Consider the following 16,463-nt stretch of genomic DNA (forward strand, 5'->3'; position numbering starts at 1 on the left):
CCAAGAAAATGTAGAATATAATTCTGCATGTTTACTCTAAAGGTTGGGTTTAGATTAAAGGGGCTGTGTGAAGGTAATTTCATGACTGAATGATAATAATCAGCGTTTTGGGCTTTTCTGTTCATTCATGATGTTAGTCATCAGCTTAGACACTGTTACGACCTTGTTATTACCCAGTAGTTTCTGCTGCTGCCGTCACCAATGTTGCAACGTGCGGCAACGCGTTCCCACGTTTGCAAGACGGGGAAGGAGTGGCTCTAATCTCCAGAGTGAAAATGGATGCTGCAGCGTAGACCCGATGCAGAGAGAGTGCTCTGCAGCTTTCACCTGGAGACTAATGGATTTTTCCACTGCAGATGGCCGGGGGGGGGGGGGGGGGACAGGATCGGGCCTGCTACTGTTCATTTGGCAAACCTTGTGGCGCTGCAACACAATCTGAGAGCAGAATACCGAGCTGCAGGGAAGAGACTTTCAGGGACAGCAGAGCAGACTGGAGCGCTGGTCCAGGCCTTAAGCGAATCCATCATTCTGGGCCGTACCACACCTGTGCATGCAGCTGCACTGCAGCAGCTGCAGTGGAGTTTCTGCCAGTCTCTCAAGCAGATGCTCTGTGCGACGCACGGCATGCATTTCCACGTTCCTGCTCACACTTTTAGGAGCCCCACAGACGCACAAGCAGCGGAGTCTTGACAGCTGATGTCGGCTAAGAGGCAGGGTCACTCTCACGAAAGACCTTTTTCTCTCTTCTTTCCCTAAAGCAGCCCCGACCATACAACCATTTTGTCTTCCCTGTTCTCACTCATCCGTCGCTCTATGGCCATCCTGGTCTCTCTGCCCCTGAGCTGAATATATAGTTGGACGGGAGACACACCACTCTCAGCAACTGTTTCAAAAAGCAGATTGGCACGCAGCTTTTCCACCGGGCCAATCATACTTTCACCGGCATATGCAGCGTAAAAACACAGCACCGGCGGCCAAAACAATATTGCTTTCTCTAGACGTTCCTAAATTCTCACATTTTCCAGCTTTTCATTAAATACACCTTTTTGTACAGCACATCCGTGGACTCTTATCTCAAAAGCACCGCGGCGTCTGGGAAGGATTGATGGGTATTTGTCAGAGCTGCACAAAAGACAATTGAGAGCAGAGATGTGCTGCTATCTTTATTAGATCATCCTGTGCAATAATGATATCAGCACATTACTTTTACCACCCTGACTCATCGGCTACAAGTGAGGCTCCAGAAGGACGCTGTCTTATCTGAACAAGCTAGAGAAATATAAGATGCAAGCATCTCAGACACGTTCGTGTGTGTGTGTGTGTGTGTGTGTGTGTGTGTGTGTAGGGAAATCTTAGATTACTTTTCTACATTGGAGAGCCATTTAAGGGGATAAGAAGTGTTGCTCTGCCTGAGTTTGGATATTAAGCTGTTTAGAAAAGGGTTGGGGAATCAAAATGAATCAAAAACTTTACGAGCAGAGATGAATGTCTATTTTATTTACCTTTAAGCATAGGAAGAGCATTTAAATCACAGGTCTGCTCTGACCTTTATCGTATTGCTATTTTACATGAAGGCATTGAGTTTATAGGTAATAGCAGGAAAACCTTCCCTTTACTGACAGGAAGTTGAAGGACTGGTTCATTTGTGGGGGAACTTAGATGTTTCCAAAAAAGTGAAAGTTCTATAAAATAGTGTTTTGGGTTCTGTTTAAAACAGATGAGGAAATAACAAGTCAGGATCAAGATGATCATCTGGTCCAGCAAATATGGTCCTAGCAGACCTCTGCTAGGGAACAGACCTCTGCTGGGGAACAGACCTCTGCTGGGGAACAGACCTCTGCTAGGGAACAGACCTCTGCTAGGGAACAGACCTCTGCTAGGGAACAGACCTCTGCTGGGGAACAGACCTCTGCTAGGGAACAGACCTCTGCTAGGGAACAGACCTCTGCTAAGGAACAGACCTCTGCTAAGGAACAGACCTCTGCTAAGGAACAGACCTCTGCTAGGGAACAGACCTCTGCTAGGGAACAGACCTCTGCTAAGGAACAGACCTCAGCTAGGGAACAGACCTCTGTTCAGCACATGCGTGTGCTGATTGACACGCATGTGCTGGCTGAGAAGACAGGAGAAAAGAGGAAGAACAAGACCCTAAATATCTAATATCATCAATTCTGTGTGGTTGTCTCGAGAGAAATATCATCTAGAAATAACAAGTAGTTCAGAGTAGATGGAGGAGAAGTACATTAACTTTTTTTAATGTTTAAAAGTTTCATCATTTTTAGGGAAATCTATTTTTTTTTGTTGTTCAAGAGAGAGAAATCCAAGAAAACTAGTGCGACAGGGTAATAGAGAAGTTTAGGTAGAGGTGGCCCATGTTGACCTTCACAAAACCATTCTCTCTAATATTTCAGGAGATGCAGACCTCCAATCCAAAGGTCCTTCCTTGCAGGTTTAATGAGCCAGGCACCATCTTGAAATTTGAAAGAGGGAAACGCAGAGACTCAGTCTGTTTATTCCCCAGCTGATCTGGATTTACAAAGCGGAAGAACAATAATTAAATCATGAATACTGCATTACCTGCACCCGCTGGAGATTAGGTTTTATCTCGGCGTTGATCCTCTGTCGACGCCTACATTTTGATCATTTTGTCAACGCTCCATGAGTGTAAGCTGATTTTATGGTAAATGACCAGATCGTGCCATGTCGCCACGATGAACGTTAGCGGGCCTGTTTTTACCGTACCCACACGAAGGGGATAGGAGATGAAAGTGGGGGGCTGTGTTATCCGACGCTCGATGTTATCGATCGCCGCTGTGCCTCTCAACCTTTCTCTCCCCCCCAGCCGGCCGTGATTGGCAACCACCATTGGTGAGCAACGTTTCCAAAGTCACAATCCTATTTTCTGCAGACGCGTCGGCTGCGGGCTCTTGCATTTCCTTTACGGTGAAGGAATTCCTCGAGTGTGTGCAGTTTGCGAGCTGACAGGTGATGAGTGGTGCTTAACGGTGCAACCTGCAGCACACACACAGCTCTGTCAACCAGGAACAAAAAGAAAGGAAGACGAATGACACTTCTGTCACTTATTGCAGGGACAAGCACAACAGCCCACCCCACTCCAAGCTCTGAAAACATGCCCGGAGGCTTTTTTTTCTTTTTTATGTTTCAAAATAAAAGCGACGCATCCCGCGTGCAGAACGTGGGAAATCAAAAGACGGTTGTCAGGACGCTCTGAATCACACTGTAATATTGGAAAATTCCGCTATCTGAGATTTAATTATCCGTGTTCTCTTTGTGGCTGGCACCTGTACGAAGGAAAACTGCGTTTTATTAAAATGAGTCGCTGATTCATTACATTTGAAGTTTCTTTTGTCAAAATTCCAACTAGTTTGTGCCCAACTCTCACTTTTCCACGATAATGAGGTGATTCAACAGGCGACCTCTTTCACAACAACTCCAAGAAATCACAATGCTTCAATTCGTGGACACGCGCATTAAATGTGGGAAGTTGTTGATTACAAAAGTCCTTTTTCAAAGTTCCGTCCATTTGAAATGATCATGTATGAATTTAATGGACTCGATCACAGTAATAAGCCTTTGTCAGACAGCCCTTAGTGCTGCTCAGCGCGGCTGCTTTTAACAGTATCAAGCTGTGAAAGGCAGCATTTATTGCTGATGTTTGATGCCGCATTTGCAAGTTACAAAATGAACTTGTGTCATCTTTTCAATCCGTTCTCTGTCCTTTTGTGTAAAGCTCCAAAAAAAAAGAAAAAAAAAACTAAATCACCCCTCAGATAATTGAATTTTATAGATTGTGCTTATTTTATAGATTTACGGGTACTATCGGTCCGAAGCAGCCATGTTTTTTTAACCTTTAGCAGAATTAATCCACCACATGTTGCTAATGAGCTTTGTGAGGTCTTATGTGATTATCTCTGCGGTGCTGTGAAGAAACATCGTTACAGGTAGTTTGGAAAGTTTGATGAATAATAGTGTGTCCATCTTACGAGGGTTGTCATGTTAGCGATACAGCTAACAGACACCACACACAGTTATAGGCTGCAACATTTGAAATTGTAGGTTAGCATGTGCCCTAGCCTAGCCTAACTTGAGAGTGGGGGCTGTTGGATGAGATGTGCCTGTTTTATTTATTTATTCTTCTGATTCTAAAACTCTGCTGCATTTATTAATGATCATCAAAGGATGTTAGGGTGCTCTGTAATGTGGCGACCCTTTCATCCATCTGATATTTCCAGCTAATAAAACCACGTCTCTGCTGACTCATCTCAACTTCCTCTTGTAAATGAGTCTTCCAACCGGTTATTTAGGATTATCATTACACTCTGGAGCCTTTGCACTATGGCCATCTCATAAATTACCCCCACGTGCCTCCAGACCTCACACAGACACACGCCTCAGCGTTGATTAAGGGATCTTGGGGCCACGGCTCTCTCCTCACACATCTTTCCTCTGGCTTGTTATGAATCTCATTATTGCCTCCTGATTGAGAGATCTTCATCATTAAAGGGCAAGCTCAGGCAGTAATCAGGGTCTTCTCAGTCCAAATGATTTTCAGTCATTGAAGAGTCGAAGCGTTGCTCATCACTGTACAACCAGATATTTCAGAGGAGCTTTTAAAGAGGCTTTTTAATCTGGAAAAACGAATCAGGATTTTTTTTTTCCTTTTTGGTACTGGTGGGACACTCTGGATAGATTGTCCTAAAAGGGTGTACCGTCCACGGCCGTCCATACACGCTGTGATAAATCGTTAGAGAAAGTCAGGCTTTCCAACAGCACTCGTGTGAGTGCAGCGTATTAATCACAGCAGGACAGATTATTAGCCATCCTCCATCCATCTTCTGTTGGCAACACTGCAGGCTCCAAACAAACACCGGTGTGCTTGGTACCATCAACGATGTGCACTATTTTGCAAGCAAGTGTCAGATGCTTGTTATGGATATGCAGACGAGGGTAAAGCTACTGGAAAAGTGACTTGCGGGATTATTTGATGAATTAGTTGCTGGGTTGGATTTTGAATGAGACAGAGGAGTCAGATTAAGGAGAAATGAAGAGATTGAAGACTAATGAAGGTCTCTGTTTTTGTCCCGCAGCATCTCCGACCGTCCCGCCGCTGCACTCGGAGCATTTCAAGCCCTGTCACGAGAAGGACCTGGCCTACTGCCTGAACGGCGGCGAGTGTTTCGTCATCGAGACCCTCAGCGGGCCTCACAAGCACTGCAAGTAAGTGTTGTTGCTCTGCTGTCTCCTGCTGGGTGTTTTAGAAAGGTAGTGTTGGATTTAAATTACCTTTAAAAGGAACCATTCAGCTTTCTATGTCCAAGGAAACTATCTGGGTTTCTTCAAGGCTTAACAGTTATACTCATTTCACTTCGGCGTGTTGCCGCTTCCACATTGCTTCTCTTTAAACTTTATGCTGTGGAAACACAACGTGCACTTTTGGCATTTATAATACATAAAATATAATGCTCCATTGGCAAACATTTAAAAATATCCCAAAGACCATTGGTGAGCTCATTTAAGTAGTTCTTCTTGTATTAAATCAGTCCCACTTAAAAAGCAGACATCTATACTTGTGGCTCTGTACGCGCATGCACGTATGTCTGTGCACGTGGAAGTTTTGCCATCTTATTTGTGTTCTCATCTCAGTCGTCCCAGATTTGAGAGCAGGGCTGATGGGCACTTGCTCTTCAAATGTGGGCCTTTTATTAATTGCATCCCAAAACAACCTCCCGAAAAAACTCCCACCCTTCCTTCAAAGGCCGGAGTTGCGTCCCCAGAGGCGTGCACGGCGTGTACGTGTGCATGTCTCTGAGCGTGTGAAAACATGCTGACAGTTGCAGCGCCGGGTCCAGCGGCGGCGGCATCACAAACACGGCAGCAGAATCCCAGTGATGCGGGTTTATATAAAGTCATTTATCATGCAGGCGAGACGTCACATGGGCGCAGGAGAAAAGAAAAAAGAAAAGATCAGGAAGAAATTAGACTTTAGTCTATCATGGTTCCCACAGGAAGAGCAGATTCTGGGTCACACTGAGAAAACTACACAACAGCCGTGAGCACATCGGGGGCGATGCAGCTCAATTAACTCAACTGGTAATGAGGTTTAGGACGTCTGGAACAGGTCGGAGAAGCATCGTTTATTTACAGCTCGCGACAGTATCGTCAACGCTGCCGATGATGGAATGTGTTTAGAAGCGGCGCGGAAGAAATAAGAGGCAGAACAGCAGAGTTTCTCTCTGTTTATGAGTTCAAAATGGACTAAAAGAGCGAGAGGCCGCGGTGACGTGAGCCTAAAAGGTGTGGGTGGATGAGGAGACTGGAGTGGAGTTGATGGTGCCTCCCCTCTAATTCACAATGCCGTTGCTATGACAATTAAAGAGAAAAGGCATTTTGCACACATACACGTGAATGTAAGTGCACAAGAGGGGAAAATACAGAGCCAGCCGAGATTAGGTTTTCCTATTAAATACATTAAAGGCCAGCAGGATGGCGCAGTCTGAACATTTTTTAACGTTCAAGGAAAAGCAGCGTCTCAGCGTTTGTGAATAAAAATCTGTATTTGAGTGTGAAATGGATCTATTCAGGAGAGACTTAACAGACGTGCTGAATTCACCTTGGAAAAACAAGAGTCGAAACACTTGCACTTCAGTCGACGTGCTCGTGGAGATTAATTCATCCTTGTCAACAGAAGAATTACAAATTTCACCCCCAGGCAGAAGATCAATGCTTAATCTGATTCAATTTGTGTTTGTTTGAACCAGGTTGTAAAAATATGATCAATCCAGACGTCTAAATGGGCCACTTGAGCTGCTTTGTGCTATTATTTGTCGCAGAATTAATCATTTTTATTTGCCGGATGAAACCTGATTCTGTTTGCAAAGATTTTCTCCACAGTTGTAACGAGTGTCATGACCAACAGTTGTAAATAGGCTCCAATTGCCCCCGAGTGTTGTTTCCTGTTGTCTTCCTGCAACTGTTGTGCATGATTTCAAACAGTGGGCACGTGACAGGAGGGATCAGCCCACACACACACACACACACACACACACACACACACACACACACACACACAAAGACACACAGAGAGAGAGATAGAGATCCTTGTACTTTGTGAGGACTTTCAAAACACATTACCCAGCTTCTTACCCTGCAAAACACACAAACGCGCGCACACATAAACACCAGCACTCTGCTTTGGGCAGCATTATGAAACATTCAATCATTAGTGCTCAGCTAAGCAGTAAATTAGTCAGTGCACTAAGATAATATTTTAAGAACATAGCAAGTGGCCAATGCAGTCAGATGTAAAAGTAGGTTATGTGATTGAATACTGAATTTGATTAAGTCCTTTGTCATCGGATATTTCTATGAGTATTTTTTTTAAATCTACTAATAGATGTCCGGTTCAAATATTTTTGAAACAGATATAATGTTTGTTTGTTTGTTTTTCTCTCCCTTTGATAAGAAACTCCTGGGCCTCATCAGCTTGAGTAGTCTGGGTTTTGTCTCTCCTCACTCTCCTTTTCTTTTTTTTGAACTCATAGAATGAACACGATTAAGAGACGGGAAACCTGAAAACAGTTGGAAAAATGCCTCACGAGTCAGACTGAAGGGAAGAAAGAAAGAGATGGAAATTGATCATCTTTTTACCAGCGGCAGATCAAGCTCTGTTTTTAAATGGGTCCAGCAGTGTTTAAATTCCACTTCTGTACTGTGGAAGAGAATAAATGCATCTTGGGTCAAGATTTTATTTTCAAGAGAGTCTCCCTCGGTCTAATTAGCAGTTGGTTACCTGCGCCAACCTCGCTGCCCTCTTTAGAGACGGATTTGCTGAGAAGAAAGCAAAGCTCGGCCAACAGGTTTAGGCAGCAGAGTTCTGAAGAGATGCCTGCAAAGCCAGGGGCCGACACAGGCGTGTATCACAGGGCCACATCAAGCTGTCCACTTTTAGCCTCGTATCAGTCCCATGTTTTTGATCATGCAATGAAGTAATCACTTATTCCATTAAATGATTATTTAATACCAGTATGGTTTTCATATTCTCACTAAAGCTGCCTCCTCTGCTATTTTTTTCCTTTTCAGTGAAAAGCAGAAGTGCAACTGAAATAAATCTGGTGCAGGGACGACATCTAACAAATATCAGCTATTGCAAAATAAAGGCTTTAAAAAGGCGCCAAAACCGAGCCGCAAAACAGCAGAAATGGACAAAAATATCACAACTGAGTCACAATGTGATGACAATTCTATCTATAGTTGTTGTGAAAGGTGTGAGGAGCAACCCAAGAGGTGGGACGGGCTGCTTTAGCCCTCATTTCAAGAGTATAATCCCACATCCCTTGCTCCCAATCCTCCTCGTCTCCTCTCATCTCTCCCTGATTCTCTCTGGACGTCAGCTTTCCGTTTTGCATGATGACTTCAGGCCTTTTTAAACCACGTCCAAAAACCGACAGATTGTCTTGGCGTTTTCATGGATGCAGAGAGCGACTGCTGCTTACAATACCTCATGCCCTCACGTACACACATGCGCACACGGCAAGCCAATTAAACTAGGAGTGCGCATGAAATTAAAAACCTCAGCATCAAGAGCGCACATCCCAGCTGCTAGCAGACATGGAGATTAAAGGATATGAATAAAAGTATTACAATTAGAGCAGAAGCCCACATTACATTTGCAGCTACACAAACCTTTAATTCGTATGACAGGAGTGGATTCCAAAAGGGACCCACGGATACGGATCCACTACCTACGTCCGCTAGAAGGCTTTACCGGTCAGGGCGCCATCGCAGTTTATATCTCAAAACCAACCTGTCCTCCGGTCACGCTCATCATGTGACACAAATATATGTGTTGTGAGCCAGTAAAACCCCAGTGATGGGAGCGGGGTCCAGAAGGACACGAAAGGGTCAGTGCATGATGCGGGTGTTACCTCCTCGGGGTGTCCCACCATCCAAAAGTGTGTAAAAGTGCGTTATCGTTACAGGGGAGCTGTGGGCTGTTTGCCGCTGCCCACGTTCCCGACAACTGGGGCGCTTCTTCTTTTCCTCCCCTTACTCTCTCTCCCCTGCCCTCACTTGCCCTTTATTTAATCTCTCTTTCTATCTCTCCGCTCTGACTATATCAACCTACGATAATACCAGCACCCAAGCGGGAGTTCAACTGGTGCCTAGCTGACATTAATAATCAAGGCTGAGGCCAGGGCATGTTTCTGAGCTGAAAGAAAATTAAACAGATAAAAAGAGAAACTAGTCCTGCTTTTATTCAAACTCTTTAAACTCCAAGAATGGAAACCTGGGACACGACCGAGGAAGGAACGTTAATGCAAACCAGGAAAATGTGATGGGACAGCTTCATTGAGTTTCCATCCTCTCTGCAGCCACATAGGATGTTAATGCAGACGAAACAGCATGACTCATCTAAGTTTTGTGCTCTTTTTGAAGCCACTTGGCTTGTCTGAGGCTTGAGTAGTTTCAAAATTACCATATAATTAAGAAATCACATGATGAGTCATGATGGTGAAGCTTTGCAGCCTCCTTTAGTAATGAAAATGCAATTAGTAATTGGTTTTAAAATTGATCTGGTAGCAGTAAATAGTTTGTGTGTGTGTGTGTGTGTGTGTGTGTGTGTGTGTGTGGTGTGTGTGTGTGTGTGTGTTCATTGTCCTAACCACAGGACTGAGTGATTTTTGACAGAAAGTGACAACCAGCACCAACACACTGGCCAGTGGGAGGGTTGTACTGAAAGCTTTTACTAAACATTATATTCAACTTATTGATGGAAAGGGCTTATTGTGATCTGTCATCACTCTGACAGTCTAATTTTAATATGATGACTGTAATAACAGAGGCCAAACCACATTTTTAAAGACAAAGTTTAATCAAAGTTAGCAGCCACCATTCACCAGGCTCAGATAAAAGGTTTAAAGCAATTGTAGGTTCAACAGAATTATGTTTAACGTTCTTGCAATTAAATATAAAGAATTGCATTCATTTGCGTTGTAAATTTGGGTTTGCGGCATCAGAGAAATAAAGCATGTGTTGCCATTAATCCAGGAGGATTAATGGACCTCAGATATTAGTTTTACAGAGCAGAAGACAATTTTTCAACCTGCGGCTCGCAGTACATAAAGGAAAAATAGTGTGTGCCTATCACAGACAGCGAAATCCCTCCTGTTGTGCCTGTTATGGGTAACAGACAGGTTATAGTTCAATCAATTTCAATCAATCAATCAATCAATCAATCAATCAATCAATCAATCAATCAATCAATCAATCTTTATTTATATAGCGTCTTTTGCAATCAAAATTCTTTCGAGGTGCTTTCCAGAATCCCAGGGCCTGACCCCAGACAAGCAACAGTGGCAAGGAAAAACTCCCCTTTAACAGGAAGAAACCTTGAGCAGGACCAGGCTCATGTAGGGGGACCCTCCTGCTGATGGGGGGGCTGGGTAGAGAGAGAGGAGAGGAGAGGAGGAGGAGAGGAGAGGAGAGGAGAGGAGAGGAGAGGAGAGAGAGGAGGGGAGGGAGGGGAGGAGGGGAGGGGAGGGGAGGGGAGGGGAGGATGAGGGAGAGGGGAGGAGAGGAGGAGGAGAGGAGAGGAAAGGGGGGGGGAAAAGGAGAGGAGAGGGAGCACCCGGAGAGGATGTGAGGAGAGGAGAGGAGAGAGGGGAGGAGAGGAGAGGAGAGGATTTAGGGAGAGGAGAGGAGAGGAGAGGAGAGGAAGAGGAGAGGAGGGGAGAGGGAGAGGGAGAAGGAGAAAAGAGGGGGAAAGGAGGAGAGGGATGAGTAGTTCATGAATCAGTGAGATTGTGGACTCACAGGACAGCAGAAAGTAACTATATTCAAAGCGTGGACGCTGCATGCTACAGATGCTGCACAATTTGTCACATGCAAGCGTGTTTCCACATGCATTTAAACATGGATGTTAAATTTAGACAGCTAAGAAAAGGCCTGCTGTCCTCCCCTCCCCTGGGAAAGCAGGACTGTGACCACATAATGGGAGATTAAATTAGAGGAATATTAATGAATGACGGAAATAGGGCTGGTAATATTCCTCTGTTATGCTAAAGCAACTGAGAAGTTGTGCACAACGAGAAGATTCAGCGGGAAAGTGTAAACACAGACGAAAGTGGAAGGAGTGAGACATACTGTACAGTAATTGGATGGTGTTTCTAATCAAGGCATTCCTTTCAAGTCAGCAGGTTTGATGTGTTAATATGATGCAAATTAATGCAAATGAACCCCCTTTTCATCCCAAACTCCTGAGTTTGTGTTCGCTCCTTCTGCAGAGTGGAACTATGAATAAATACCAAAAAATGGGGGTGATGTTCTAAGTTGGACACAAAGACAAGTGTGGCTCAGGGGATCTTTAAGTAATAACTAGCATTGTATTTTCTCCCCTCTAATATGAAACATGTAGTGCTGTTCTGCAAGTTCTCTTCTTTAAACTGTGTTTTTATTGCCCTTTTATAGAAGTCATATAGAACACAACTAAAAGGAAAGCAAATAAGGAAGATGGAGCGCACAAAAATCCATTTGCATGAAGAGTTCCTTTTAATGACTGAAAGGTGAATATAAAACAGGAGGAAAGATACAGAGAGCAAAACAAAGAGGGAGAGTGAGTGAGGATGAGCTGTGTCTGCAGTATTAAAGAGAATCTACCTGGAAGCTACAGTGCACCAGCTGCCTGATGTGTGTTTTCACTCTGGCTTCAGAGATGCAGCAGAGCCTGAGGCCCCGACTCGTCTCTGACTAACAAGAATCGGGCTTCGTTACACAAATGTATGCGCTCTATAGGATCACGCAAACTCCCACTCGTGATGTTTTCCGAACATATTCTTGCACGACTGGCCCGTGCACAACCTCTGCCCTCCCTCATAGGCCTCCTCCTGTCCTTAAACACTGATGAGTAGTTAATGTTTTACCCTATGGAGGGGGTCAAGGTTACTGCCATGCAGACAGGCCGCTTACGGCCATTTTGACTTCCTACTGTTGGGCCGCATTTTGTCATTCACTGATCTTGAAATGTGTAAGAGTGGAACCGTTCTCTTTCTCCAGCTGTAACTGTAGTTACCTACTGCGCTACTTACACTGACTATGAGCGGTTCGCAGGTCACCACCCGCTCGTTTCATCTTATCCGCCGGCGGGAAAACACAACGTGAACTTACGCACGCTCTTATCAAGCTGATGGGCCTGTTTTGGAAACCCACGCAGGCGTAGGGAGAAAGAATCAGGAAGCTCTGAGCCTGGATCGAACCCAGAACCTTCTTCCGATGACGAAACTGTGCGGAGCAAAGAACCCATAAAATGATCAAAATTGCATGTGTTTGATTAACAGAACATACTGTATGGCTCTAAAGTGCCATATGGCCGGAGGGCCAATTAACTCATGGCGGCAGATCCTGAACGAAAAATCTATCCACATCAGTTTATCTACAAGTTGCTCTTCAAGACTCAGCCGTCTTTACTGAATCTATAGATCCACCACAGTATCCTGGATCTAGCAGTACTCATCCTATAGACACATCCAGAGTAACGTCAGTAAAGCACAAATGAAACTGCCCCAGTGAGGTTCTGTGTTTGGCTGGCTGGAAATCTCCAAATATGTCAATCATTCACCCATCAGACATCACCAAAAATATATGATCAAGTTCTTGAATCCTGTGTACGTTGCCGTGTCTGGTGTTTGGCTATAAAGAAGCTAAAATAATTGGTGTTTGCATAGAATTTATTTGTCAGCGCTACTTAATCTGCACATAATGTCATGGTCATTTTGTTTAATCGTTTAACAGAGCACATACATTGTGTGTGTGTGTGTGTGTGTGTGTGTGTGTGTGTGTGTGTGTGTGTGTGTGTGTTTCAGAGGTGTAAGTGTGAGCGTGGGTGGCTGTGTTTATGTGTGTTCATAAACACCAACGGCTATAAAAAGATAATCATATGCTGCAGAAACATGGAGAATAATGGAGCAATTCTTCTTCTTCTATTTCTTCTTCTTCTTTTTTCAGGTTGTTTGCTTTACTGCCAGGCTGTTTGTGTTTAGCCAAGAGTGAAACTATTCCAGGGTTGCAGCCCCACAAAGCTTTTACAGACTGAGGCTGAGCAAACTGTAGCCCTGCTCTCCTCCTGTGGAAGTGACTCTGAAGGTGCCACGACAGACCGGAGATCCATGCCAAAGCTAAAGTATGATAGGTGTAAAGTGCCCCCGGTGGAGGGAAGCAGGGTGCACGTGAGAGTGCGCCCGAGAGCATACACCGTGGGTGGCGTGTTTGAACCAACCTCGTCAAAAGCTGCACTGATCTAATCAGAGGCAGCACCTTTCCTTCATCTCTGAAGGTGATTGGTTTGACTCTCAAAAAAACAGATGCTGATGAAGAGCACAAAATTTCAAAACGCCTCCATATTTCAAAAGGCTCCAGCTGAAGAGGAACTACACAAAAACCACGACAAATCTGGCAAACACGTCAGAGAAGTTATATTTAATGCACTCTAAGGGGTTCTGGTGATCACCGTGCTTATATTCCTGACCTTTCTACCAAGTTACCATGGTTACTCCTTTGTCCCGCAGGTTTCCTGCAGGCGTCTCTGAAAACTCTTTGACGCTTGTTACAGTAATTGCCTGCCACATTTCAAACATTTTACCTTTATTCTTATATTCTAAACATTTTCTACCTCTAAATGTTGGTTCAAGGGAGCGTGCCTGTAGAACGCATCAACCAATGCTTCTCATATCTCAGCATGATGCACATCAATACAACTCTCCCTCCTTGTGAGGCTCCACGGCAACCGGTGCCGCAGGGACTGAATCCTCATTGAGTGTTTTGCTGAACTCCAGTTTGGAAAATTCCCCCCATTTTGAATGTGTTAAACTGGACGTGTGCTGCCTGCCGGCGAGCTCCTCGTTAGCATCTTCAGTCTGTCTCTGACCGCAAATAAAACGCAGCAGACAGCAGAATGTTGTCCTCCAAGTGGAATGAAAGCAAATACAACAGAGTCGAGGGAACTTGGGGTCGCTAGTGACTCGCACAAGCTTTTGTTTTTTTAGTTGTTTTTTTTTGTGGGGTCGAGATTAAACACTTTCAGCGCCGCGTGATGAGGAAATCCACCACCGCTGCTGCTCGTCGGGCCCAAGCACAATTAAAATGCTAAAATATTAAGCTAGAGGATATCAAACACGTTGGGTGAGTCATTATTTTCTGTGTGACGCTCGCAGAAATAAACCCTGTTTACAAAAGTCTGGGTGTTCAGCTCTGGGGAGCGTTTCTGTTGTTGCTGAGCAGAAGTCCACTTGGCTCACACCACACAGGGGATTCACGTGCACGACCAAGCTGCACTCAGATCCTCACTGTGTGTTTCTGCGCGTCTGCAGCCAGAGCCTCATGAATAATTTGTCAAGGAATAATGCAGGTGCATCCGGCTTGGCACGGTGAAACGGTGAGGAAGAGAGTTCCCTGGAAACTGGGAATCAACCAAACAGCCTTGGCAATGCAGGAGAGTCAGTTTAGGCGTTGTTGCCCCGCAGGAGGACCAAGTGGTGAGACTCACCAATGACTCTATTTACCAAAAAAAAGTTAGAAATAATAATGTTCAGCAGTTCAGGCAGCGGAAAGAAATTCTGACACCAATAAAATGACCTGTGGCGAGCATTTCTGCCTCTATAGGGGCATTAGAACATTATGTTGTCTTAGTATTTGTTTCAGATGTAAATTTCATTACATAATGTATATTAAAATCAGTATATTAAAATCATTAACCCCACAATCATTAACATTATCACTGCCATGACTGGCTATATCACTTTTATTAGCTTTACTTTTGTTATAAAGTCATATTATTAATTAATTTTAATTTTTATTGCCACCACTATCATCATAATCACCTTACCTTACGACATACATATATGTAAATACACGTACCTACATACATACATATCTAGACCTTAACAATAATATGGTCCTTATTCCTATAGCTGCTGAAGATCATTTCTTTGTACCTCTTTTTAAAAACTTGCTGTTCATTCCTTCAGTCCCTAATTTCGACTGTTCCATAGACTCACACAATCAGAGCTACTGAAGTTCCCTCTCATCGTACGCAGGATAACAGCTCTGAGATCAGCGTGACCTCCTAGATTACAGCTTCCTCTCAATGTTGTTGGATATTTGCAGGCAGTTGGTTGGGTTTGTTTTAGCTTTGTGCCTTATTTGAAATTCACCCAGATCAGCAAATGTAAGTAAATGAGACTGTAAGAATAATGGATGTGAACGACCCCCGTGCCCTGCACCGTGAGTCGCTCTTTCCTGGAGAATAAACAATGACTGCACATTAGATTTGTAATTATTGCCCCAAACTTCAGTGCAGTAACTTAAATATGGTGACGACTGAACAGTACAAAATGTGAAGCAATTTATAGGACCTGTTCGACTCTTCTTTTCAGAATCAGTTATTAGCCAGTAAAAAGCTCTGTGTCACAGTCCCGGTGGGAGGAAGTGGTGACACATCTTTTAATCGGGCCTCCATCTTTTCTCTTCCACCCACTGGTGTGCTTTCACGACCTGTCACTCTCCTCAGATAGAGGAGTTTTTTTTGCATTTTACACTATGTGACAACTCGTGTCACAACATCAGTTCCTGCAAACAGCATGTGGAAGCGGGCGACCAGATTTACAGTGTCCAGATCTGCTGGGGGGGGGGGGTCGGCATTTAGGCGAGCCTGCCGCTGAGCCGCCTGATTCAGGAGACAGCGGGCTAAAGTACAAAGTGAAGGTTTTATTAAGGTCACAAAGTAAGCTGATACCTCCTCTATTAGCGTACAGCAGACTAGCTTATGGAGATACAAAGTGGAGATCGATGAGCATTACAGATGGAGCGGCGCAGGAGTCGAAGTCGGTGGAATTAACTTTGATACGTGTTATAAATCAGCTGGCAGCTGTCGCAGAGCTCACATGGGTGGCGGCTAATGCCTCCCAACGCAGTGATTTAAAATCTGTTTGCTAAAATAACATTACAATGACACAGGCACTGCAACAGTCCGTCAGAATCACTGTCACATGCCTGATGCTGACCCCCGCACCGCGAGGAGAGATAACGATCATTTTGATTGTGTTAGTCGGCAGCGTATAGAGTTGTTTCCATAAATATTGATCTGTTGCGAATCACAAGGATGGGAGTTCCCGGGCTGGATGGGTACTGTCACTTCTGATGGGAAGAAGAGAAATTGTTATTAGCCACTGAATTTTAGCCAGCGTTTAGCTCCTCGCAACCCTCCATGTTCCATAAATCCGTCCTATATGTATATTTATACAGTGGACGGTGTTTAATGATGCACTTTTAAGCCTTGTATCTTTGCACATTAGAGAGATAAATTTCTAACATCAAAGGCTTCAGAGTGGTGCCGTGAATATCCATTTATGTAGAAAATGTATGCACGCTTTTGGTTTTTCTGCTGTTTTTCT

At 44.3% G+C, this 16,463-nt stretch overlaps 1 protein-coding gene and 1 long non-coding RNA gene across 3 annotated transcripts in view; one reads left to right on the top strand and one right to left on the bottom strand.

Annotated features, from left to right (window-relative positions):
* Positions 1 to 16,463, top strand: part of LOC130533539 (pro-neuregulin-3, membrane-bound isoform) — a 178,176-nt gene that overhangs the window by 100,585 nt on the left and 61,128 nt on the right. For both annotated transcript variants that reach the window (XM_057047043.1, XM_057047044.1), the window contains one exon: positions 5,109 to 5,238. In XM_057047043.1, the coding sequence (XP_056903023.1) occupies positions 5,109 to 5,238 (130 nt within the window). The remainder of the gene's footprint in view (positions 1 to 5,108; positions 5,239 to 16,463) is intronic.
* LOC130533540 (uncharacterized) lies at positions 2,225 to 2,865 on the bottom strand. Its single transcript, XR_008952607.1, has 2 exons — positions 2,578 to 2,865; positions 2,225 to 2,470 (listed from the first exon to the last, which is right to left on the bottom strand). It is a non-coding gene; the product is annotated as an uncharacterized LOC130533540 (long non-coding RNA).

Source organism: Takifugu flavidus, chromosome 11 (assembly GCF_003711565.1).
Source record: "Takifugu flavidus isolate HTHZ2018 chromosome 11, ASM371156v2, whole genome shotgun sequence".
Lineage (NCBI taxonomy): Eukaryota > Metazoa > Chordata > Actinopteri > Tetraodontiformes > Tetraodontidae > Takifugu > Takifugu flavidus.